The sequence below is a fragment of the Cryptomeria japonica genome, chromosome 6 (genome assembly GCF_030272615.1).
Source record: "Cryptomeria japonica chromosome 6, Sugi_1.0, whole genome shotgun sequence".
NCBI classification, from domain to species: domain Eukaryota; kingdom Viridiplantae; phylum Streptophyta; class Pinopsida; order Cupressales; family Cupressaceae; genus Cryptomeria; species Cryptomeria japonica.
The window spans coordinates 149,900,299-149,927,457 of NC_081410.1; the positions used below are offsets into that span (position 1 = coordinate 149,900,299).

General features: G+C 38.1%; 1 protein-coding gene across 8 annotated transcripts in view; it reads right to left on the reverse strand.

The window, feature by feature from the left end:
* The window catches only part of LOC131064998 (uncharacterized), a 161,070-nt gene that overhangs the window by 98,878 nt on the left and 35,033 nt on the right, over positions 1-27,159 (reverse strand). For 6 of the 8 annotated variants that reach the window (XM_057999367.2, XM_057999363.2, XM_057999365.2 and 3 more), the window contains exon 2: positions 3,610-4,081. In XM_057999367.2, coding sequence (XP_057855350.2) covers positions 3,610-3,720 — 111 coding nt within the window. In that variant the 5' untranslated portion in view covers positions 3,721-4,081. Of the gene's footprint in view, positions 1-2,933; positions 3,429-3,609; positions 4,082-27,159 lie in introns of those variants that run through there. The other 2 variants (XM_057999368.2, XM_057999369.2) reach the window with 2 other exon arrangements.

Consider the following 27,159-nt stretch of genomic DNA (forward strand, 5'->3'; position numbering starts at 1 on the left):
GCAATTCACACAACCTTTACAGGTTTATTAATTAATTATTGCAACATTTTAAATGAAAGACCATTTTGACAGGTGAATTCCCCTATTAGCTAAAGGGTTCACACCTAATGAAACCGGATGTATTAATGTATTGAATCAAGCTCAAAATCTCCATACCAAGACCCTAAGGTCACAACAGAAAGAACTTTTGGTGGAAACTGGAAAGGATCAGTTTATGCAAAAATAAAATTCCTGAGGGACAATGAAAATATGGAAATAAGGGGTTTGAGCTTTAAGGAATATGCCAAAGCTTTAATACCTCAACAAGGAAACCCAATCGCAGCTTGTGGATACTGAAAGGTAAATCAGGCAATGTGAAGCTTCCTAAGGTAAAGCTGAATTGGATAAGGGAAGGAAATAGCATTACCAATCCAGTCTTTGAAATACAAATAGGAAGGAAATAAAAAACTTGTCTACTAACTACCAAATTAAATGGTGAGTACCACGGTCAAAGCAATCTGAGAAAGCATATTCATTATTAGTACCTCCCGCAAAAGGAGGATGTTACTAAGGATATGGAGTCTTACAAATAATTCTTCCAAAGGAATTCCATCATAAGACTTCCCATTTGGAAAGAAACAACTTGAAACACCCAACTACAAATGGAGATGGAAATCATTGATTTTACTTTTTTATGGTATATAATCATACACAGCTAAATTAAACTGACCTCACAAAGTCCATCCTGAAGCGGAAGGAAAAGGGACGCAAGGAGAGACAATCAACAGGGGAATAACAAGCCATTCACCAATAAAACATGCAAAGAACACATAGCAGGATGGAGACATATCACCCACTTGAATTTGAACTGCTGGCTGGAAAGATTTGTAGAAAAGGGCAAAACAAGTTACTTAAAAGTTAGATACATTGATTAGAAAACTTCATTTTGGCAGCTTGGCAAGAGGTGGTAAACTACATAAAGTAAAGGAGAACTCCTCAGAATGGCAAAATTCCAAAAAAGGGTAATTGTGTTATTACCTCATTCTTAAAGCTCTCAGCACAAACAGGTGGTGGAAGAGGTTGGAGAAAGTTAAATATCATGCATAAGTGAGAAACATAAGGCCAATACTAAATTAAATGAGAGATGGGAGAGCCAAGCATATAAGTGATCTTGAAAGGCTATGAGCTATACATAAAACCAGGATGAAGGATAAAAAGCTCAATTGTTGGCTTCGAGAATCATTTATGATAAAAGTACTAGCGACTTACAGGCATACTAAATTTCACAATAGAGACAGAAGATGCATTATTTCGCCATACCAATACAGAACTGCCAAAATGTTACAGTCATTTGGAAGAACCTGCACAATTGCATTTCGGCACTAATATTTTATAGCTTATGGTTGCTCTGAACCATGTCTGAAAACCATAGAGAAAATGAGACAACAGGAAATCATTTGTCAATAAGATTTTGAAGATTACAAATTGAAACACAAAAATTATATATATTAAATATCACCCTCAACAAGTCTATAATAGATGGAATTGACTAGTTGAGTTTCATACATAAAAAGTGTTAGTTTAGGCACTTCGAAATTTCCAAATTCTTCTCTCATAGTTTCTTCTATAGAATCTATACTAAAGCTATCAATGGGAAACTTCAATCTTCTTTACAAAAATGTTTTCTTAACAAAGTTCCCTATTTCATGCATTCTGTTTTCTATTCACTATCTTTTCAGTGTTTCAAAATACTCTCTGGTGACTTCTCTAGTCTTTTACAAATTCCAGTAACTATATTATTACTCACAACAGACATCCACAGCTCCTCACTACATGTATTCTTGTTCACAGGCTCAGATCTCTCAATGGCTCTGATAACACATGTTCGCAATTATGGGCACAGGAACATAAACAAATAGAATAAACATGAAATGTATGAATCTATGATAGATATATAACAGATTAGCATTGACAAGCTCAGACTTTCCATTAGAAAAACATATTAACTCACTGTTTCCAATTCTGGTCGAATCCAGATTTTTGGGACTGGCTGGATTTGTCTGTTTTGGTCCAGATGTTTAAATTTCTAATGAAATTTTACCCCTTTTTTTAATTCCAAATTTCTGAACTTTTAGGGCCTACTGAATGAATCAAATTTTTCAAACCTAGCAAGTGGTAACTATGTATTAAATAGTATTTAAACAATATGTTTGACCTTTCAACTTAGATATTCTACAGATTTCACAAATTTCAAAATCCACAACTGTCCAACCACACCATGTCTCTTAATATTTTGCAAGATACAACAACAAATATTTACAATTATATAACCCATCAGCTCAAGATGATAACTATTCCCACTCTAGTTTTCTTATCATTTATAATTGTGCAGCTACTAGTGTGCAGTAGATTTTGCAGGTAAAAGTATACAGGCAAGAGAAGGATTTTTACAGCTAAAAAGGAGGTTGGCAACAATGGCAATGCTGTAAAATCATATTAAATAACTAATATGACTGGTTATATAGCTTAAAATGCTCACAAATACTATCATATAACTCATCCAACTAATTTATATGGTATGATTTTATAGCATTTCCCATTTAATTATCTTCGACAAATAAGAAGTGTGTTCTGTAAGCTAGAGTAAGGTACATGACTTAAACTAGAAACATAATTTTTGGCATGTGCCAATGCCTTTTCTTTTACAGGAAGTAAATAAAATGCTAATTACAGACATAAAATAGCGACTCTCAAAAAAAATATGGAAGGAGCAAAATGAAAAGACCCAGTGATTCCAAGAGCCATCTTCCAATGATAAGCATTAAGAATATATATTTGCACATGGTCAACTTCTACTTTGCCAATATTAATCCGCTGTTCCAAGCTATACATTTCCTTTGAAATAATCATACTGGAAGACAATTTAATCTAGAAATAAATTCTTCAAAACTTACCATCAAGCTCTGTCGCCACATTGTTTAACACAAGCTAGACAATAATGATCATAAACAATAAACGTTGGAAAACTTGGTCTGCAGCCCAAGATTCCTTGAAATAGTGAAACCTTCATAATTTCTCGTGATGCAGAGTATAATAACTTTGAGATTAGTCCAAGCATGAGGGGCCACCAACAGACCTGACCAACCTAAGATCTGATCAAACTTTCTCCGACAGTAACACAACCGCATTGCAAAGTTGAAAGAAGAGTCCAAATTACGAACAATTGCAACAGTAATAGAATAATATATATCCAAGAGGCCCAGAAGTGCCACCGATCAATCAAGATAAGCGATATGTTGCCGCACTAAAAAGCAATATCGAAGTAAACATGTTCCTGATGATAATGAATAATTCATGTGGCAGAGGTCTATTCATGTCAAATTCATGTGTAGATGCCCGAATATCTTGGATAAGATGTATGATGAAGCATATCTGGAATATATAAATATCTGGACAGAGCCTCGAGATAACCAAAAAAAAAATTTAAACAAAACGACAAGATCAATTTTTAAACAAAGGCAAAGAGCATTTTAGTCATACGTTTCCAAGAATCCTGAAACAGGCAAACCATAATAATACCCAAGTCAACATGGAAATCAATTACAAAAGAACACAACATTTTGACCCAACCTTTACAGCAATGACTGTGCCATATATCTCGAAGGCCCTCCGAACAGAATCTTCAGTAGAATCATATGGAAGACCCCCAACATATACTGAGTTTTCATCATCAACTGTCATCTTCTTGACACTTTGAATGCTTTACAACTAGAACGTGTTCACTTCAAACTTCAAGGAAATGAATAGCATATAAGTAGTATAATCAGCTGCACATCATTAAAAAGTTTGTGTTGAATTAAAGCCCTTCAAAAATGCCGGACGTATTCCTAGAAAAGAGGAATTGAAAAATTTTGCCAAGATATTTTTATTGAATCAGATGTGATTGGCAAAATATGACAAGTAGCTTGCACATATTGGTCTTGTTGAAAAGATAGCTGAAATCAATTGCATCTAAAACCAGGCAATATCAACACAATAAAATCCTTTCTGGATGCTCCTCTCATATTGATCTAAGTTTCTTCAACCAACTTTCCTGCTATATCTGCACACAAAAACACCAATCAGATGCAATAAAAAATTCAAAAGCATAATACTATCAGATTTAACTCATAAAGAGGCCCAAATTGCATTTTTATAACTGCATCTTTTGTCCAAGTCCAATAACTTGGCATTTCAAAAGGTGATACCTAGCGTGTGCATTTCCAGCACTAAAAGGAGTTAGAGAGAAAATGTGGATGCTTATGTATGAAAGCATGGAAAGTTTACATACGAAGGGATTACCAATCATTATATTAATCAAGAATTTCAATAGAAATGAAATTAGCAATCATTTGAGTCCATATTTACAGGAAAAGGAAGCATCAATCTAAATTTCAACACCACAATAACTTGCACACAAAACCCGTTAGACAAATCATAGTAAGTTATAATCTTCTATATGATAATATTCAGGTATTGGACAAATGTTTGAGCTACAATTGGAGCAAATTGACTATTGTCTAAAAGGCAATTTTCCAAAAGCTCTGAACATTTGTTGTGAAATGGATAAATAAAAAGAATGCATTGCAATAATCAATAACAATATGTAGGTATTCAATCAACTTTCCTCTGATTAAAAGTTAAAGTAAATTAGTTGGTTTTTAGATCAACTACTTGCAGAATGCACTAAATGCAGCTAGGTTAAATTTGACTAAAGGGCATTTCGCACTGCCAGAAATATTACTTATGAATTAATTTTGGATATCTTAATCATCTGAAACTCTCTTTGGCCATTTATTCCATGTACATTCTCTGATACTTAAGAATAGAGCAAAATATAATTCAAATTCAATTGAGAAATTACCAAATAATATTCATTAATAGGTTCTACTGATATAGGTCACAATGAAACAGCCCTAACAGTTTTCTAGAGCTACTTTAGCATATGTTCAAACTTCAAACAGCATGAACATCCATACCGAAGAGAAATATATGATACAATCATCAAATAATATATATAGAATGTAACAATTGATAATAGTAGAGCAACATCAATTTATACAAGCAAATGGGCAGCTAAGCACAGAAAACCCAGGTGGTGATCCAAAGGATCAAAACTGTAAAAAGTTTACAATTAAACATATCCAAAACCATATAAATTTTGTATTTGTGATTAGAACATTCTTCAACGTAAATCACAAAAAACCTCCCACATCTACCCTACACACACCTAGAAAAGAGGTAAAATTACAGGCTGGGTAAAATAAACTACTGATTTAGAATAGATAATGTATTGCACTGGAAGTTCAACCATCTCTAGTTCAATATAGCTTCTGTCAAAATAAACCGGTTGTCCTGATCCACATATAGCTGCCAATATTCAGCTGCCCTCTGCTACAAATTCTTGTTATCAGCTTAATGCCATTCTGCATCCCTGCCAAATGAGGCCTGAGTAAGAATATCTGATGCATTTGTATATGGCTTGATAGTAGTGATCATCAAAATAATAGTGTGGAAGTAAATGAACTCTTAACCAATTGACAATGCTGTATTTAAACTTCCTTTCCCTTTGCCAACTCAGCAAATTGTAGGGCAAAACAATCATTCAAACTCTTGGTTTCTGCTCAGGGCATACCTCTCTGCCACCATATCCTCTAGCTAATCATTTTGATGACAACTATGTTATCCTCCCCTGCAAAGCTTAAAAATATCTTAAGCACTCAATTGTATTCACAGTAGTATTTACAAAGTGACTTAAATGTTTAATTGTCTATCGGTATATGTCATGCCCCTGATCTGATGCCTCATCCACGATTGAAACCTGGAGGTGAAATAGTCTAACAAAGTAAGAACTCACAATTTCACTATCATTCCCTACCGCCTATCACACGAGGCCGGACTGATCAGATTGTCCAACCATTAACAGTACATCATATTTGCTGAAGATGACTAGATTGGGTTTGAAGTGACCAACCTTGATTAATTCTCACATTTGCCAAAGATAATCAAACAAGATCGTTTATACTAGATACTGGTTATACTTGGATTAGTTAAGTTAATTCTCACGGTATGGAAGAGGTAGCAATTCAGGGGACATGTCAAGACAGAAGGGGGGAATCATATTTGATTAATTCTCACATTTGAATAATATATGCTTGTGATCCTACAAACATCAAGCACAGGGTATAAAGAGACCCTCCACGTCAAGGCAGAAGGGGGCAATCATCATCATGGAACCTAGCACGGAATATAATCAATAAGGCACCGAATATACAGCAGACAAATTAACTTAGAAAGGTCATTAATCTTGTCATACTGTATTCCTTCATATTTTCTAAGTGTTTCCAGCCATGAGGGAAATGGGTCTACAAGAGGGGTACAGTGAAGGGGTGTCATGTCCTCACAATGACATCTTCATCCGCATTAAGGAAGAGCAGGGAAATTGTCTTGTTGGAAGTAAGACTTCACAATTTCCCCCCCATCCTAATTATCTGTAAACTATGCAGTAGACCGAACCAAGTAAAGATCATTGAAAGCATTTCTTCGGCCCTCACCAATAGCGATTATATTTAATTCTGAAAGGTAAATTAATCAAGATATGTTATGATGGGACAGTTAGAACAGAATAAAACATCCCTAACCAATAGTTATGAAGGAACAAATAATTATGAAGAGATACAACTCTTCCACAACAGCCACCACGAGGAAGAGACACAACCCTCTAGGTCCAAAGAAGAGATATATAAGGAACGTGCCAAGCAACCAGGAAGGATCATTGAACCATTGAATCGTACCTTACAAAAACACTTCATTCTACAGATCGGTTACTTACTACAGTTGGTATGAGATTCCTTACACATAATACAAGGAGTGCCGTTTGTACATATCTTGCATATTCTCATCTTACGATGTATTTTCCTTATATATATGCATGTATATATGTACATATATAAATAGATATGTATGTGTGTGTATATATATATATACACTAAGTCACCAGGTTCGAATTCGAATTCGAAGTTCAACAGCTTTGAAATTCGAATGAAGACAAGGAAAAAATTCGAAATGTATAAAATTCGAATTAAATTCGCCATATGTAATTTTTTAAAATTTTTAATAAATATATGTAATATATCTATAAAATTGCCTAAATAGTTTAACATTGATAAATAGATTTGAAATCATTACAAAAAGATGACACCTTTATAAAATATAAACCATAGGAAACATATGCTTTCACGATTGCAAAGATGTTCTTTTGTCAAAAAGGTACAATAACAATCAAAGACTTTAGAACTTTAAAATAACTCTAAGTCATCAAGAGCACTTGGCAGAACGGCGGCAGAGGCAGGGCGTTGAACACGGCGGCAGAGGCGAACTAGCAGAGCATCGAACACGGCGGCAAAGGCGAACTCACTGCGTCGAACACAGACTTCTTCGAACACTACCGCAAACTATCGCAGACTACCGCAACTTCCTTCGACTTCCACACTTCTCCAGCGACGACTCACGGCGAACTGAAGACTATGGGTTTTTGGCGCTCATTTATATAAAAAAAAACGAAAAAAACCTAAAATCGCGATTAAAAAATATTAACTTTTTTCAATGTACGAATTTGAACGAATTTTATACTCTGTTTTAAAGTTCCGCGAATTTCGAACTTCAAGGAAGAAATTTGGCCGAACCTAGCGACTTAGTATATACATATATATATATATATAGATACGTATATATGTGTGTGTGTGCGCACGCGCATGTACATATACATACATACATACATTTATATATATGTGTGTGTGTGTGTACATATATGAATGTATATGTATACATATACAGATACATATATGTACATCTATACATATATATATGTATGTATATCTATACATATAGATAGATATACATATACATACATGTATACATATACATATACATACATGTATATATATTGACACGGTAAATAGAAATCTGGTAATGATATCTGTAGTGAATCTATTATATGAAAAATATGTACCTGCATATGTTCTAAATGCTTACAACCAAGATAGTAGGAGAGGAGTTTGCAAGTAGGGGAACCGTGTTGGGGTCATCTTCTAGGCACACCACCTCATGGTATAAGACCGGGGAGTCCCATGAGGCCAAAGGAGTATAGAGGGTGCTGCCTTTGGGCCTATAAGGATGGTCTTCCTAGGCACCTTATTGAAAAGAGCCCTCATACACTCTATCTTGGTAAATAGGTGCATTAATCATAAGGAATAGGATAATGGTGGCAAAGTTGAGGAAAAGGGTGATAGGATACTGTTGACGTGTTTTTTATGACAGTGTCTAACACAGAATAAAGTCACCAACGGTCACCTTATCCTCTCTTGATGAAGATCAGTCTGTATGCTAGGATTTCTTAAAGTTCAAACGGCTAATCCCAAGGTTCCTTCAGTGCGTGGGCGTGACTTAGATGTTTGATGGGTTTGCTGATAACCCAAGGGGCCTTACGTGTGTTCAATTGAAGAAGACTCATGCAAGCTCAAAGATTTTTGCACGGATGATTTGCAATGGAAGCTCTAGTTTTAGATCTTTTGGATTTTTCAAATTATGCAGAAAATAAATGAGAATGGGGTAGAGAGAACTATGCTAAAGCTAATCTAATCCTAAGAACAGGAGACGGGACAACTCATGCAAAATCAAACCACACTTCGTTTCGCCAGCAGAGCACAACTACACGAAGGCAGTGCAATCTTCAAAGGGTGCGTGGAGGTTTTCCAGATCATCAATATAGACCATTGGATCAAACAATCTTTACTGATGATCGAAGTTAAGTGTATACACATCAAAAGGCTCAGGCTAACTTTGCACGGTATACAACAATCCGCTGCACACCAAAAGTATGAGCTCAGATTCTGCAACAAGTGATCCTATCAAATCCAATTCTCCTAACAACATATAAGCAAAACTAATCTAATTGAAGAGAGCAAGACCATGCAGATTGCCAAAATAGAACAAGAATACACCATCAAAATAGAACAATGTATTAAGTTGGCTACTTCACAATCCCGATGCAACAATCTCAGATAATAATCTCTCCTCCCTTACAAATGAGGGGGGTCACCCCTTTATATAAGCCTCGGGCCATGCAAACCCTAATTAGGGTTTCACCCCAGAAGATTCCCCACTCAAGATGCAACAAAGTGGGAATCGGTAATTAATAACCCATCATGCCCATATACAACTAATTCAAAAGCCTAAAATAGCGCCCACTAGTGCATTAAATGCGCCCCATAATGTTGATTATGCTCAATATAATAAACACCTCCATGCAAGGAATAAATGTCCATCATTCTTCATGTGATGGCGGCATGCATGGAGAATCTGTCATAAAACCATATATGAGGAGGCTGCATGCAAGAAGATTCCTCATGCGACGGCAACATGCATTGACTGGACCCACACTTAGTCAAAATACCCCCAGCAATAAACACGCCACCACTATTCAACTAAAAGATTCTCGTCCAAGAATGGACGACCATTATCCCGCTCATTTATGGCGTATGCAATGAATCTGCTGACGACGGCTTCCAGCTCTCCGATGGAGACACTTGGCACATTTTCAATGTCAAATTCCATCAAGGCAATTTCTTCCTCGCTCTTGGCAAAGAAGCTCTCCCACTCCATTATGACTTCCTGTGTCTTCTTCATTATACCAAAGAATGAAGAAACATTTGCAAAATGCTCCTTAGGGAATGAACCTACGAAGAAGAAATCGTGCAACTGAGATTTCAGAGAGTTCACTGTTATTCCACCATCATTGAGTTTCCTCACGAACAATGCCTCAATTGCACTGATGATTTCCTCCTTCACCCCTCTGATGGATTCTTTCAAAGTAAAGGATTCTACGTTGAATTTATCGAAGGTGTTCTTTCCTGAACAAATGGCGTAGAACCATCGGAGAAAGTCATAAGCTTCATTCTCGTGAATTACTTTCCCATCAATCAAAATTTGCCTTGGAATCTTTGTCAGAGCCCTGAGCCGCGGAATGGTTAAGTCCTGGTATATGTGCACATCCTCCCATAATCCTTTTGTTGCCTCTAATTTGCTCAGGAGGGCCACGAACTTTGAATGAAGCTGAGCCAGGTCCTCAATGAATTTTCCCGCTACAGTGTAAACATCTTCTATCCATTCTCTAGAATTTTGCGCCATCGCTCTGATAACTTCCGCATCATCAACAACTTCCTTAGGAAGGGAGGAAGGAGGAGTGAATGAAGGACATGCCTACTTGAGGGGTCTTTTGAAACTCCTGATATACTCGCATAGGGCTCTATTTTCTTCCCTCAGCCGCTTACATTTCGCCTTTGATTTCAGCATCTTTTCCCTCATGGCTAAGGAAGATTCTTCAAAGTCTCCCATTACTTGACCTGTGGAAGCATGGCCAAGATCAATCTGTCTGATAACATAATCCTCTGGCCTGATTTTGCTTCTGTCTTTATCTACTGCAGGCTTGGCAATGTGCAAGGTCCGAGATCCAGATTCTTCCCTAAAAACCTTGGAAAATTTCCGAGTGGCCTTCCTTTCTGCTAGCTGATCCATCCTTTTCAACAATTCTTCCAACTCCCAAGCTGGATCAGTTTCCCTTTCTGATTCCTTTCTCAGGATTCCCACCAACCAATCTGGAGCGGGGATGGAGTGACTATGGTCCTCTATGTGCTCTTGCTCCTGTGACTCTTCCTCCATCTCACCAAGGATAGCTTCCACGAAGCTATCCTAGCGAGGCTCTCCCTGATGTAGGGGACTTTCTTGCCTTTGACTTCTTGGCTGACGGTGTCCCTTTGAAGCGTTAATGATGAGTATATCTAGTGCCGGAATGCTCTATGGAAGTGGACCCGTTGGATGTGGAAACATCTCTACCTCCTACACACTCGAAGAACTTGCTGGTGAATGCTCCCTCTCTGTCCTTGCTTTCTTTTGTGGAGGTTCTTCCTGTTGGACTTCCTGTTGAACCTCTTGTGGGATTTCTTGCTGGATATCCTTCTTCTTTGCTGCCCTTGGTCTCTTTGGGGCATTTTTTTCCTTTATCCACCCGAACTTCCCCTCCTGCCTGAACCTGTGAAGAGCCCTCGATTGCCCCACTATGGGAATCTAGACTTCCCATTAGATGATATGTCAGATGAACATTCCCTTCCGCCAACTTCCTTATCTACCTGTCAATCTAGTGCTTATTGAATTTCAGCACTGGCCTAGCTAAGACACTCAAATCATCCATTTCGAGCTCTGACCAATCTGGCAACTGAATGGGCTGATCTTTCACTTTCTCAAATTCAGGTTGTACCAAATCTGAATCCTCCTTCACCTGATCTGACACCTAATAAATTTCACTTAACCTAATGGTGTAGAGGCGGACCTCAAGGTCATCCTCAGCACCTGCCCAATAATCTTCTAAGTGAAACTTGTGTATGAATTTGACGCCAACAACCTTTCCTGATTTGGCGGTAAGGATCATAATGAGCCCTGGATGTATAAAACAGCAGGCGATAGAATGCCAATTCCCCTACTGCACTTTCAGCGACTTCCAAGCCTGGGCATATTTCCATGAAGTCACCCAAGACAACTGGGAATTCAATTGATTGCTTTTTCTTCTTCTTTTGCAATTGATCATAGGCAGTTAACTGTCTCATGAGCTCCAACAATACGAGCTTGTCTGATGGATATCTTGACAATTTGTATGACTGGAATGAGAATCCTTGCGTCCTGATGTAGGTGAATTTAGGAAATTGCAAGAACGCAACTCCATACTTCTGGACCAAGGCACTTGCTTGCGGCAACACCCTTACGTGCAACTTCTTCTACATCAACCGTGTCAAGTACATAGTGAAGGTGTCATTCGCCAACCTGTAAGAATTAATATTGTGAAGATGCAGCTAGGGATAACACTCATGTACTTTCACCTGAGCTGGTCCACAACCCATAATTCCTCTTGCTGGCAGACCATCAAATCCTCCCCTTCGCGCAAGCATATAGAACAGGTAGGAGCTCATGAAAAAGGACGGGGACCTTTTTTCTTTTAAGTTTTTCAACTACTCATGCAAGTAGTGACTGATCAATCTAGCCCAGTTGATTAGCCCATTTGAATTCATGATCTCGCCTATGTAGAAGAACATCCAGGCCTCAAAGTTCACAGAATGTGAACACCCCATTACTCTGCTCAGCATCTTTATCAGGTCCACATACTCCTACTTGAACTCGAAGATAGTGAGAGTCTTTGGCATCTTGGAGGCATGCACCCTAGGCTTTAGCAACCACTGCTTATTAATCAAATCAGCACACCTAGCGGGACCTGCTTCATATACTGCCTGAGCTCCGCTGCTGGTCCTGTATGTCATGGAATAGTGCGAAGGAATTCCGAAAGCCTCACCAATTGACTCTGGAGTCAATGTTGCTAGCAGCTTGCCATCTGGCGTTGAGATTGTCTTTCGCTCCAAATTATAATGTGTTGCATATTCTTGGACCAAGTCTGGGCACTGAATAGCTGGAGGAAAACCAGCTCCCGCAACAATTCCGCTTTTGACAATTTTGACATTTGTGCCCTGCTGTTCCGAACATTCTGATCTTGAAAGCAGCCAAATTGAATGTGCCTAAATTAGTGTCACTGATTTCTTCCCACCTTGAAATCAGCTAGGAATGAGGAAGGAAACCTTTCATTTCTGCCTTGATCAATGCCTGCCTGGAGAGGGTAGCTGCCTTGCTTGATTCTGCCATCCAGGAAGCACCTTGGAAATGATGAAAATAGAGACTAAGTATGACCACCCTTCACTTCTCCAACTCTTCTTTCTTGAATCCTGCACGTGAGAAATGAAATGCATCTCCAAGCTTATATAGAATTCTCCAAAACGTCTTGCTAAGTTAGGAGGCATTAAATTAGCAATTGCATTCATGATGCGTCATACTTTCCCAATCACTACGCCATGCAAAAGAAACTTCCCATGCGAGTGAGTTTGAATTTAGAAGTTTCATTAAATGCACTAAGTCATGCGTCATACTTGGAAGATTCCCCTTTCCACCTCATTAATTTCCATTCTTTCCAACTTTGGAGGGAAATTGAAGGATATTTTCTTTTTAGGATTTGCTTGATTTCATTTTAACTTGTTGTCTTCTACTTTTGAAGGAATTTTCACGCCCTCTTCAACATCCCCTATTTTTAGGGATTCCCCTAAAATTTAGGAGCCAAGTTCATTGGATAGAGAATTTCACCACTATTCCGAATCTATAAAATTTTCCATATCCCTACAAGATTCGGTGTCTAGAAATAAAAATTTCAAAAATTTGCCCGAGGGGATTTTTATTTTCGATTCCTCCTTGACCTTTGACTTTCATGCCTTAGACTTTCATGGATATTTGATTTTGGTGCCTAGCTAGAGAGTAGGGCGGAATTTTGACGTAGTGGATGATATTCATTCATTTCATATTCTCCACGAACATCCTTGTTTGGGGCCCTCACCTAGCACTTGGGCGCTATTCCTTCCTGAAGGAGGAATTCATCATTTTGTATGTTATCCATGACTATACCATTTTGGCGCCTTCCTCCCTGTTAGGGCGCAAATTTGCCTCAGGGAAGGAATTCATACCTTTTCCATCTTTTCATGCATGCCTTCTTTTGGCACCTTCCATAGTGCTAGGGCGCAAATTTGACTTGAGGAAGGAATTCCTTTGTCTAGTGCATTGTTCATGAGAATGCCATTTTAGCGCCTTCCTCCTTGTTAGGGCACAAATTTGCCTATGGGAAGGAATCTTAACATCTCCATAGATTCCTTGCATCCCCCAATTTGGCGCTCTTTCCCTCTCTTGGGTGCTAATTCACCTAAGGGAAGGAATCTTCAACTTTTCCGTCCTTCCACGACCACTCCATTCTGGCGCCCTCATCCTTGCCAAGGCGCAAATTTGCCTTGGAGGAGGAATTTTGATGTTCTTGTGAATTCCAAGGCAACCTAATTTTAGCACCCAACTCTATTTCATGGCGCCATTTCACCCTTGGCATGGATTCTCGCAATTTTCCACCTCTCCATGCATGCTTCATTTTGGCGCCTGTCTTTGGCTGGGGGCGGATTTTTGACTTGGAAGGAATTTCATCCTTTCTTTGCTTCCTCCAGACTTCGGTGGATTTCTGAGCTTCTTCCGGACCAGGAATGAGCTTTCATCACTTAACCATTTTCTGGCTTTCTCTGTCTGCTTTCTGACTTTCCGGAATTAGAAATATTCGCCAATGCCTGATCTTTGTCACCTTGCCTGAATGGTCCTGTCAGAACAAACTTTCCAAAAATAGAAACCTTCAGTGTCAGCGTTAGACCCCTAGACAGGATGCAGGGATGACTTACTATAAATATAAACTTACTAAAAATAGTAAGTTTGATTTTTGGCAAAATGATGACATTCCGGGACTCAGTAAAATCCCTAAAAAATAGGAACTTTCTAAAAATAGAAAGTTGCCCCGTTTCGGCTAAAATTTTACTGGGAGGTTCCTTGAAGGGTCCTGATTCCATTCGTAAGTTCAGTTTTTCCAAAACCCTAACAGAAACCCCTAAAATCTAGGACAAAAGGCAGAAACCCTAAAAAGGGACAAAACAGGCCCTAGACTTCATGAAACTCGCTCAAACAAAAAGCAGATTAACTCCAAATGACCCTCAAACATCTGCAAAGCAGGGAGAGACTGACGAGACTGCCACCAAAACCCACAAAAAACCAAGACCAAACAACCAAAAGGACCTAAAAGTTAGGGGGTCCCTATCTGGGATGGGGTGATGTGTGATTAGGTCACAACAAATACCTCACTAGGTACTCCACCTCATTTGGATGGCACAGGCCAGATGAGGCCAAGGGGGATAAGGTCCACCCTTGGGCCTAGGGTAGATGGTCTCTGGGGCACCCCACTTAGTCGTCCTATCCTATGCCCTTCTATGAAGGAATTCTCTCAAGCATAATTTAAACTTGTAATTAGGACTATGCTTTATATATGCATGATTGTTGTTTTCTAATTAATAGATCTATTTAAAAAATTATGATTATGTGTATTTCCTAACCCACTTGCAGGGTTTTAATCAAAGTAACAGGTATCTTTAAACCCTACTCTACCTCAATTAGGGCAAAATTTGCGTACTTATATATTGGGGACATTACAGTATAATCTTGTACCTTAATTTTTGTTAGGAATATTACATCATTCCTATTCCCATAGCTACTCTTTAGGATAAATATAATAATGTTTGTTAAGTTGTTATAGCTTGCCAAATATCATGTGTAGGATAATATATCAAGGTTGTATGGATATTTGTTTGTATTGAGTTATTATAACTACTCATAAATATAAAGGAGTGGTTATAGGGGGTGGAACAACCCTTCTATATTATAGGATGTAAAATCCTATATATATGTAATTTATATTGAACAAAAATAGCTAGAAGCATTGTCATTCCGGTCATAAATTATGTTGTCTTCTATGAAATCTGTCCATTTTGACTCTCAATTTTGTCCTTCACTCTCTGGGTTGTTTAATCATCCTCTTTCTCCAAAGCCTGGTAGAACAACAGACATTTGCCATTTCTCAATTCATTTGTCTTCCTAAAAGTGTCAACAAGAAACTGAAAAGCCTTGCCCTGCTGGCCTTCTAATTCATCGATCATATATTTAAGGCTCCCAGCAACTGCAGCTGCACTGTGAATTGAAAAATCAGGAAGCCTTATGTTCTCTTTTCAAAGTGTGCTCTTCTCCATTTTGTCTTGTTCACCCCACCACTCCCCCCAACCAAAAAAAAACCTTACAACTTTGCATGGTATTCATATTTTGCCTTCATTGTTCCTGAGATTGAAATCTTTCAGCAAAATCCTCCTTTAAGTTGGTGGTCATTAGTGTCTCTTATGTACATGGAAACCTCTATCAAATGGAATAAACATTCACAATACAATAACAGCAAAATTGTTGGCTATTCCCATTCTCATGGCAAATATACTGTGCCCATTTTTATACTTTGTCCACTATCCCTCCTTCCAAGTAGGGCAAAAGCCCAAAGTAGGTACTCTTTGTTGTGAACAAAAAATTTAAACTAAACAAAAGAAATCCTGCAAGTATTGCTATAAGAGGATGATGCAAAAGCATGCCAACAAATCCTACCGCTTTTCACTGCATTAAATCAATGTAGCTCGCAACCGAGAACTAGATATGCACAACAACACACCCACAATATATGTGGGTCTCAAGACACTTGGATCAGCTTCCGAGAAGATATCGCTAACAAAAGATTGCAATCACAGTGCAAAGTTGAAAATACAGAGTTCATCAGGAAAGCATGCAGAACTTTTCCGTACCTTGCAACATCCAGCCCGACAGAGTAACCTTCAAATGGAACCGCAAAATATTACATTACTAATGGACCTTCATCACTGGGATTGGGTCGACCTACATGTTTCACTGAACATTGGGTGTTGGGACATCTTGTAGCTGTCATGGATTGTTCCTAAAGCTAGGAGCTGATATTTAAGCACGTCTAGATTTCATTGGAAAGCAGTAAGAAGAGATTAGAGAAGTTAGTGATTAGAGAATTAGCATAGAAGAGTTAAAGTTAGGAGTTCAAGTCTTATTCTAAATTTTGATGTCATATTTGCATGTAAGCTTGTTGTAAGCCTATGGCGACTGGTGAGCCAATTTGTAACCCACATGTAGCAAGTAAACCACCCTCTGGACTTCTGGCTCTAGTCTAGCATAAATTTGGGCGATTTCTTCCACCCCAAGTGTGGCAAGTTCCTCTTCATCTCCTATATGTTCCTCTCTAGGAAGAAATTCGGGGATCGTTTGTCTAGAACTTTGGGGAGATCGTTCGTTATCGGCATGATTAGGATGTGTCTCTCTTCTAGGGTTTGGAATGTCTCTATTGTTGCTATTTGTACTTTGGAGGATCAGTTGGCTCATTCTTTCGAATTTCTCATTGGTTTGTTCCATGAACGTCTGAAGTTGTTTGGCTAATTGATCAGCCATTGCTTTCGCACCTTTCTTTCTCTGATATATGATCATAAACTAAGAATCCTTCCCACAGGTTGGCAGGATTATGCTCTGATACCACTGTAATGTCCCTACTAGTTAGAGATCACTCACCTGCAAAACAGATTGTTAGAAAGACAACAAATATATAAATACAACTAATCAACTAATCTAATTTGCGATTAAACTTCAATTACTTAATTAACACTAATCTCAATTTTTATTTAATAAAAAAAATACGAATGCAGTACTGGGACATGTCCTTAGGCGGCTGTGAAGCTCGCCTTCTTGGAACCCATCTTGGTTCCAAGCCATCCAGGAAATCGAAGGTTAATTCGATTCCTGTCTTGGATGTAATTTCTTACACTCAAGCCATCCAGGAAATCGAAGGTTAATTCGATTCCTGTCTTGGATGTAATTTCTTACACCCAAGCCATCCAGGAATGACCCTGTGTCAATTCCTTGCCTTGGATGATGCATCTCATCATCCAAGTCCTCAGAGGGGACCGGCCAGATCTGTCTCTTCTTGGATGAACTTAGTCAACCAAGCCATATATGCATATAAACATTCAGTATATACTGCCTACCAGGGATTGTCATAATCCCTCCATTAGGCTAAGGGAGTTTCCTCCCTATAGCCTCCATCATAGAATCACATTTATATTACATTTTCATAATTGATTATTACTTTCCATTTACATTTACATATTCCTAACTTGAAATTTATTCCATAACATATATTCAGAAACATGTCCATTATCAAATATTCACATTTATTAATTTATATTCCTACTATTCATTGATATGTATTTCTTAACATACGTCTATAAATATTCATTAATATTTGAAAAATCCTTCGTTAACATATGTTGAGACATGGACCAGCTAGGACTCGAACCTAGGACCTTCCATACGCTGTTGGAGTGCTCTACCACTGAGCTACTGGCCCCTCTTGGACCAGTCCATCGTCGGTTCGGGTGTGGCTTATTTCCAACACCAACACCCCCCCTTAAGCCACACCTCTCGTGTGCTTGGGGCCCCTAGCCTGGACCTGGCTCTGCTACCATGTTGAGACATGGACCAGCTAGGACTCGAACCTAGGACCTTCCATACGCTGTTGGAGTGCTCTACCACTGAGCTACTGGCCCCTCTTGGACTAGTCCATCGTCGGTCCAGGTGTGGCTTATTTCCAACACCAACAATATATGTCTTAGATTGTTCATTACTATATTCATTAAACTGTTCATTACTACATCCATTATTACATACGTTAAGTTGTTCATTACTACATCCATTAATATATACATTAAGCTGTTATGTGTTCATTAACATATGTAATAGTATTTTGATTATATATAATTATTAACATATATAATAAAATAATCATACAACTTACATGTAACCTGTTGTCGTAGTATCTGGTCTTCCCTCCTTACCACGTCGCAGCCTCTCTACCTTCTCCGTACCCCCTGATCCTGTGTTTGTTATGGGTTTTATACTCGTGGAGAGGGATAGACATGACCCTCCACAGGGCCCCTTCCATGGGAAGGGGTGTGACGAGTCGCAGCCTAGGCTGCGGCTACTGTCACACCACTTTCTTTCCGAAGGAAAGGGTGTGACGGTAGTCGCAACCTATGCTGCGGCTTCCGTCCCACCACTTCCCACAGGGGGGTGGAGAGGGGGGTCCACATAGAAGAATAGAACGTAACATTGCCTTAATGAAATATATCTTCGTATTAAATATAACATTGCCTATTTTAATATATTTAAATATAACATTGCCTATTTTATATATTTAAATATATCTACGTAATTTTCCCAACTTTAAAATATAATAGTTTATTCTTTGTAAATAATATATTAATATTATTTAAGGTTTTAATTCCTTCCATCATTTTGATAATCAACTTACATCATTTTAATAATTGTCTTTTAATAAGGCTTACATTGGGTAGTGAGGTAGGGTTATCACAGCAACCTTGTAGTGCACTAGATTTTAAGGAAAGATGCCACCAAGGAGAATGGCCGATATAACCAACATTGTTGATAGGATGGAAGAAATGTTGGACATGATGAGAACAACGAAGATGCAATTGGATGTTGTAAAAGAAGATAGGAAAAGGGGTCTAAACTGTAGACATGAAGATGAAAGCATGATGATGAATTAGGAGTTCAAACCCCAAATCTGAATGAGGAAACCTTAGAAGAAGAAAAGTTGGACCAAATCAAGATGTTGGAAGCCATTTCCAAAATCAATAAGAGATGTATAATTGAAATTTCTAATTATGTTGGTAATTTGAACCCTGAGAAATTGATTGACTAAGAAAACAATATGGAAGAGTATTTTGAGTATATGGAAATTGAAGATCTGTAAAGGGTCAGATTTGCTAAAACTTAGTTTAAGGGTCATGCTGCAATTTGGTGGAGAGAATTTCAACTAGATAGAAATATAAGAGGAAAAGAAAGAATTACAAAGTGGGATAGGCTGGTGACAAAGTTGAAGAATCAATTCATACCTATTGATTATGAGCTAGAAATTTTGAAGAGATAGCAAAACCTAAGGCAAAAAGAGAAGACAGTGAAAAAGTACACTAAAAAGTTCCATAAGATGGTCATGAGAACTGTACATGGTGAAGCAAGCAAGGAGAAAGTGACGCAATATATAAATGGCCTTAAGAATGGACATCCAAGAAGAATTGAGTTTGGTAAAGATGACAAGGTTGAGAAATCCTATCAATTTGTGTTGAAAGTTAAGGAAAAGCTGAACAAAAGAGGTAGAAAGGTAGAGGAAGACTCCAATGAGAGAGCACAATGCAGTATAAGGAGACCATATGAGAAGCAAGGGAAGTTCGTCCATACTGTAGAGATGCAAAAAGCGAAAATTTCCCAATGAGTGATAGACAATCAAGCATTTGAATGTCATCAAAGGATTGCTAATGAAGGGTTGTATGTACGGTTAGTCATGCCTTTTGGATTGAGCAACACACTGAGTACATTCGTGTGGCTCATGAAAAAGGTTCTGAAAATATTCTTGGGTAAGTTTGTCATTGTTTACTTGGATAATATTTAGATTTTTAGTAAGAGAAAGGAAGAACATATGTGGCATATTAGGCAAGTACTTCAAAAGTTAGAGAAGAAAAGTTGTTGATAAGCATCAAGAAGTGTAGCTTCAAGAAAACAAAATTGGTCTATTTGAAATTTGCCAAATCTGCTGAAGGAATGAAGATGGACCCGAAGAAAGTAAGGGCAATTGCAAAGTGACCAACACGAATAAGCATTAGGTAGGTAATATCTTTTCATGGATTGGCAAGTTTCTACAAGAAGCTCATTAGTAGTTTCAATGCTATTTGTACACCAATGACAAAAACCATGAGGGGAGATTAGAAGGAATTCAAGTGGACATCAAGAGCACAAAAGAATTTTGAACTGTTCAAACAAAAAGTAGCAGAACACACAATGTTAATTGTGCCTAATTTTGATATATTACTTTAGGTTGATTGTGATGCTAGTGGAAGTACAATAGCAACATTATTAAGTCAAGAAGGTAAACTCGTAGCTTATTTCAGTGAGAAGTTGAATAATGCAAGGAAGGGGTACTTAATGTATGATCAAGAATTCTATACCATAACCCAAGCTCGAAAGAAGAGGAGATATTGATTGTTATCGAAAGAGTTTGTGTTGTTTAACCATCAAGCTTTGCAGAATCTAAATAGTCAGGGTAAATTGAACCAAAGACACATGAGGTTGGTAGAGTTTGTGCAGAACTTTACATTTGTATTGAAACATCAAAGTGGATAGTCAAATAAGGTTGTAGATGCATTTTGTAGGAGGAATCCATTGACAAAACGTAAGGTAGTTGTAATGGGATTTGAAGAATTGGAACATCGATATGAAGATGGCCCATATTTTGCAGAAGCCTGGAAAGCAAGTAGAAATCAGGTAGTGATCGATATAAGTGGCTAGACTCTTTCATTCAAAATGATGTGGTGTTCAAAGGAAACCAATTGTCCATTCCTAGAGTTTAATGTGGGAGAACTTGATCAAGGAAAACCATAGTGGTGAATTCACAGGACAATTTGGTATTGACAAGATGGTAGCGATGGTGAGTGAACATTACTTTTAGCCTCAAATTCATAAGGATGTCAAGGACTTTGTTCAAGAATGTAGAATTTGTCAACTTGCAAAAGGAAGTAGTCAGAATATTGGATTGTACCAACCTCTAGAAATACCGAAAAGACCTTGGGAAGATATCGACATGGATTTCATATTGGGATTACCAAAGACATAGAGAGGACATGATTCCATATTTGTAGTACTGATCCGATTTTCCAAGATGGAGCATTTCATTCCTTGTAAGAAGACACATGATGATGTGCATGTTGCTGATCTATTCTTTAGGGAGATTGTGAGACTGCATGATTTACCAAGGAGTATTCTCTCAAATGGGGACACCAAGTTCACATGACATTTTTGGAGGACATTAAGAAGATGAAGACAGATTTGAAATCAAGTATAACAATTCACCCACAAATCGATGGACAAATAGAGGTAGTTAACAAGAGCTTGGGCAACTTGTTGAGATGTTTAGTAGGAGATAAAATCAGAAATCGGGACATAGCTCTACCGCAAGCAGAGTTTGCATACAATAATTCAATGAATCAAAATACAAGGACACCATTCAATATTATGATTTGACTACACCCTAGGGGAGTAGCAAACTCAAAGACATTTGTCGACTACATGAAAACAATGCAAAATCCTAAGAGTTATAAAACAAGAATTTGGAAAGAAATTATGTAAGATTTTTTCACTCAACCCTTAAGTTCACACTAGTGATCGAGGTGTGTGTGTGTGTGTGTGTGTGTGTGTGTGACATTCGCGTCACTAAATATTACATATCTTAAAGTAAGAGGGCCTCTTTGTGTGTGTGTGTGTGTTCATGTGTCTATGTCTATATCTACGTGTGCGCGTGCGAGCGTGTGTGTGCGCGTGCGAGCGTGTGTGTGCGCGTGCGAGCGTGTGTGTGTGCATGCATGCATGCCTGTGTGTCTGTGCATGAAAAAGAAATGTTTGTGCATGAAAAAGAAATGAAGGCCATCTTGAATGAAATATAAAAGTGGCAAAAGACTTTTTTTCACACCCTTTTAAGGTTAAAAAAGATTGTGGGTTCATGAAAATTGGAAATTTTCCTCCAAAAGTGAACTTCCAAGAGACAATAAACATATGTTGCTATAATCCAACCACTTAATTTTAAAGCCATAAACAAATTGAATAACACATCACAAAATCCTCACCTCTCTATCCAATTACCATAGCAAGTCCTACTTGGATGGAAGATGAAGTGACTTATAACATAGCATCCTGTTATTTGAAATATATGCAAAACTTACAAAATGAACACAAATAAGCCAGACCTTTTCCCTATAAAGACAACTCACCATGATACAAGGATTGGATATACTTAAGCCAATTTTTATGCTAAGATCTTCCATGAAGCATGTTGTCCCTAAACTCCCTAAACGCAAGGGAATCTTGAGTTCTTCCAAATATTTCATCATGTCAAGCAATTCTTCGAATTGAAAGGACTTTAAAGAGATACGAAAATAACTATTGCAAAATAATAAATATTTCAAAGATTGAAGGAAATAATTAGGACCCCGAAATCACTAGAAGAATTACCCATACTGATCTAAACAATGTGGACGTATAATGAGTCAATCCAACAATTGAAATTTGTAATGTCCCCTTTTGGGGATATACCTAATTATGCCCAAAATAATAATCCCCACAATACAATTTATTTACAGGTAGTATTCTAGTACATAATTGCAATTCAGTTTAGAGAAAATTGTAATCAATTAATATTAAACATTAATATCAAAGATCTATGATCATAAAGAGGTAAAAGTGAAGCGAAAAAATATGTCTCTAAGTGCGAAAAAGAGATGCAATGCATCGACATCTTCTTTTGAGTGCTCTTATCCGCCGCGGGGAAATTACAGAGGTTCTGCTAATCGATTCATTGTTTTGGCTAATAACTCCGGGACTGAGGATCTTGGTAGGGTCTCGATCAAGAGGCCTTCTTTGCAAAAACAAAATACTCTTTGGTTAATGCGGCTAGGGCTCCCCCTCCTCTTTACAAAGGTTGGGATCAGGATTGGCATTTGGTTAGCCGCAGAAGGGCATTAGGGCAACCAAATGGCCTCAAAAGGATTTCCAATCATTGTCGGGAGGAGGGTTTTGTAAAACCTAACCAACCAAAGAGTTCCTCTGCTCGCTACATTCCTCCACGAAAATCCCTGGGCAAATTATCAGAGGATATGGAAACCTCTGGCTGTCACAATTCTAAGGAAATTAAGCACCCTATGTCGGATCTACCTTCAAATTCCCCAACTACTCCTAACAAGTTGGTCATTGAAATTGATAATTATACTCAAGCTAGGTATCAAATGCATTGCAGCGATAGAATGATCTTTGCTTGGTGGAAAGGCTAGGGGCTCCTGTCGAAACAAATTGCTAACTGGGTGTCATCCTCCTTCAATAACCACGTAAAAATTGACATCCTTCCTGATAATTTCTTAGCTATTGAATGTGGTAATCAGAATCTTAGAAATTCATTTCTTAATGAGGATATATTAAAATCTAAAGGTCTAGGGTTTGATTGTTGGGAATGGCAACCTCTCTTTCTCCCTCAATTCAATTCCTACATGGTTAATAGAGCAATTTCACTTGATAAATTCCCTGTAGAATTGTGCAATAATGACTTTTTAAGAATAATAGGCAACAAAATAGGTAAACTTGTAGAAGTCAAAAAATCAGCCCTAAGCTTCTTTAACCAGCTCTTAATCGTTAAAATGAATATTAACATTAAATCTTTAGAGCCTATAACTCTGAAATGTGATAAATCTTGTTTAACCCTAGAATTACCCTTTTATAATGGTCCTTTTGAAGATTCTATGCCAAGGAAGATCCCCTCCGAGAAACCTTTCCCTGTATCGTTGCTCAAGTCTAATGGCGCTCCATTCAAATTCGTGGAAGGAGGGGGTTTTACCCTAGAGGGCTATAAGATTGATATTAACCCTAATCATCTTACCTCTAACCTATATCCTCATAGCTCCCCTATTAAGCCCTCTCGCTCCCCTCTTCCTTCGCTACTAACTATAAATTCACCTATAGCTGACTCTCTTCTGGGGGATCGAGATCTGGAAGATGGTGAAATCAATGAGGTTATCCCCCAGAAAGAGCAGCTCAGCCTGACAAATTTGTCATCATCTAGCTCTCTCACTCCACCAGAGAGGCTGAGTCCCTTGGGGTCTCCCCCTTTAATGGAATTAATTGCCTCTGAGAAATCAGCAGAGCTGGATAGGCTTTCCCCGGGTCCAGGATTGGCATCCTTACAGGGTCAACCAATCTCTCTAGTCTCAAGTATGGAGGGCTTTGAGGAGGCAGAGGTTTGTCCCCCATCTCTGAAGGCTGTTTTTGATCCAATTGTAGAATCTGAGAGTGATCGAGTGGCTAGGGAAGTTAAAATCATTGCCAATTTTGTAGGGGAAGAAGTAGTAAACAACCTCATGGACCTATTGGTTGATGAAATCTGTGATGATAAGGAGTTGGAAAGACAAAGGGATCTCCTTGTCAAAAATATAGTGGATGTTACTAGAGTTGACTTAGAAACAGATTAACTCTTTATAGCATTAGATAACTTAGAAAATGATAACCCAAAAATTCTAGGCATTCTCAGCTCTGATAGAAGCAAAGACTCTCCTGACTGTGCTAAACACAGTAAGAGAAGAGGTAGGAGATCCCTTGCTGAACTAAGATCAAAGGATGGAGAAGCCAAGGGTCAGTCTAAAATATCTACTCTTTTTAATGCAGGGGAGGGGAAGTTCCTCCCCACAGAGCCATGAAAATCATAACTTGGAATGTTAGGGGTCTGAATGCCCCTAACAAACAGCGCATCTTAAAGCGCTGCATCTCTGATTCTAAACCAGATATAATGTTAATCCAAGAAACCAAAATGAACTCCTCTGATATAGCCCTTTTTGAGAAAAAACTAGGCGTTAGACAGTGTTGACGTGTATTTTGTACACCATCATACACAGAATAAAATACCAATAGGCATCTTATCCTCTCTTGAGAAAATAGTCTCTACTGCTGAAGATCTGCATAAAGGATCAGTTAGGTAGACTCCAAGGTTCTTTTAGTAGGGTCTCTACGTGTGGACAAGCTTCCAGCGGTATGATGTGATTTGTTGTTTCCTCCAAGGGGCCTTACGTATTCCAAAAGTTCAAAGATTTTCTAAACTAAAGAAACTTTCAAAAATAGCAAAAGGAGTAGGGTTTAAAAGAGGTCTAATCTAGCCTAACCCTATGAATGACTTAGTATGGACGAGACTTGGCAAGATTCAACCAACTTCAATTTTGCCATAAGATAACAACTCAATTGAAATTAGTGTGATCTTCTAAGGTAATAAAATGATACTCAATACATCAAAGATCAAGGACACTACTACGAAGGTACATATCCAAGATTCAATAATGATTGAAGATTAAAGGACTCAATGTATTCTCCAGTCGACCACGCAAGGCGTTCCTACAATCAGCAAGAAGCTAGTGGTTTGGATTACGAATCCTACCAAATATCAAATCTCACACTTAGTCTTTCAAATTAACAAACTACTTTGATTGAGCACGATTCAAGTAGATCAAACAACCATGAAGATAACTCTAGAAATTTGCAAGAAAACACCATAACTTCAATATTTTATTGATTTCCAAGTCATCATGTACAACAATTGCTTGAATTCCTCTCTTCAAAGCTCAATCTTACTACAAAATGAAATTGCTTCTAACTCTAATCTCTCTTACATCAACTATTAACTCTCACACTATTCTACTATTTCTCTATTATCTAATGAAATGAAAAATGGGGGGTATAAATAGCATCCCCAATTACAATGAAAGGTCCAGATTGAAAGTAAATCAATGGACAAGATCATGACACCTAAACCCTAATTAGGGTTTGTTACAAATGGCCTCCTTTTTACTGAACAATATTAAATACATAGCCAAATATTAAATTTGGCACAAAAACCTAGGAGGCATAAACCAATGAGAAATAAGATGTCATGTCATCTGTAACAACCTTTCATCTAGAATCTTATTCCCTTTCCAATTCTCTTTCTTAGCATATGCAATGAATTTTGTCACGATTCCTTCGATTTCTGCGATTGGAATCTCGGGAAGATTCTTCATACTCTCTTCTAAGTGGATGACCTGATCGAATGCATCTAGAAAAGCTGCGTCCCAAGTAGATTCAAGTTCCTTCGTCCTCTCAATCAGGAGCATGATGGCGAACATCTGATCATACTGCTCATCTGTAACATTTGCGTCCTTGCAAAAGATGACCTTGATTCTATCCTCTAGTTCCTGCATTTCCACATCTGTCTCGACCTCGATCCTTCTGCCAAGGATGGTACGAAGTACCTCAAATACTCTGTCCTGGATCGGATTGATCACCTCCTCAACTTGGCTACATCTAGTACTGATGTCCTCAAAGAAAACATTCTTCATATGGAGTAAGGTTGACCAATGAAACAAACTGTGAGGTTCTCCATCCAAGATCCTCTCCTGCGCTAAAATCTTCCTTGATGTGTGTCTAATAACTTTCAAGACAGGAATGATAACGTCCTTGGTATGGGCGAATGCAGCTACTGTTATCATCAAATTGTGGATCATCTCAAGAACCTGGATAGCTTGATGAATAAACTTCATCATCCTTGTTACAAACTCTACAGCCACTGTATGAGATCTATCCATCCAATTACTTGTACGTTGGACCATGTTCCTGAATCTTTCTGCTTCATTGATTGATTGAAGCGGCAATGCTTGTACTGGTGATCTAACTGGATCCTGACGTCCCAAAGGTTCATTGATGTGACTGAAATACGTCCTCCATGCACCGACCTCTCTCTCAAGCTTTCTGTTCTTCTCCATTTTTTCTCTAAGCTTGTCTTTCAATGCCTCAAATGAATCGGTAGCATCATCTAGAGTCTGCTCTGCGGTAGGTGGTCCTAACTCAAAAGTCTGTATATCATAATCCTCTGCTAGGATCTCACCCTCATATTTGTCTGCT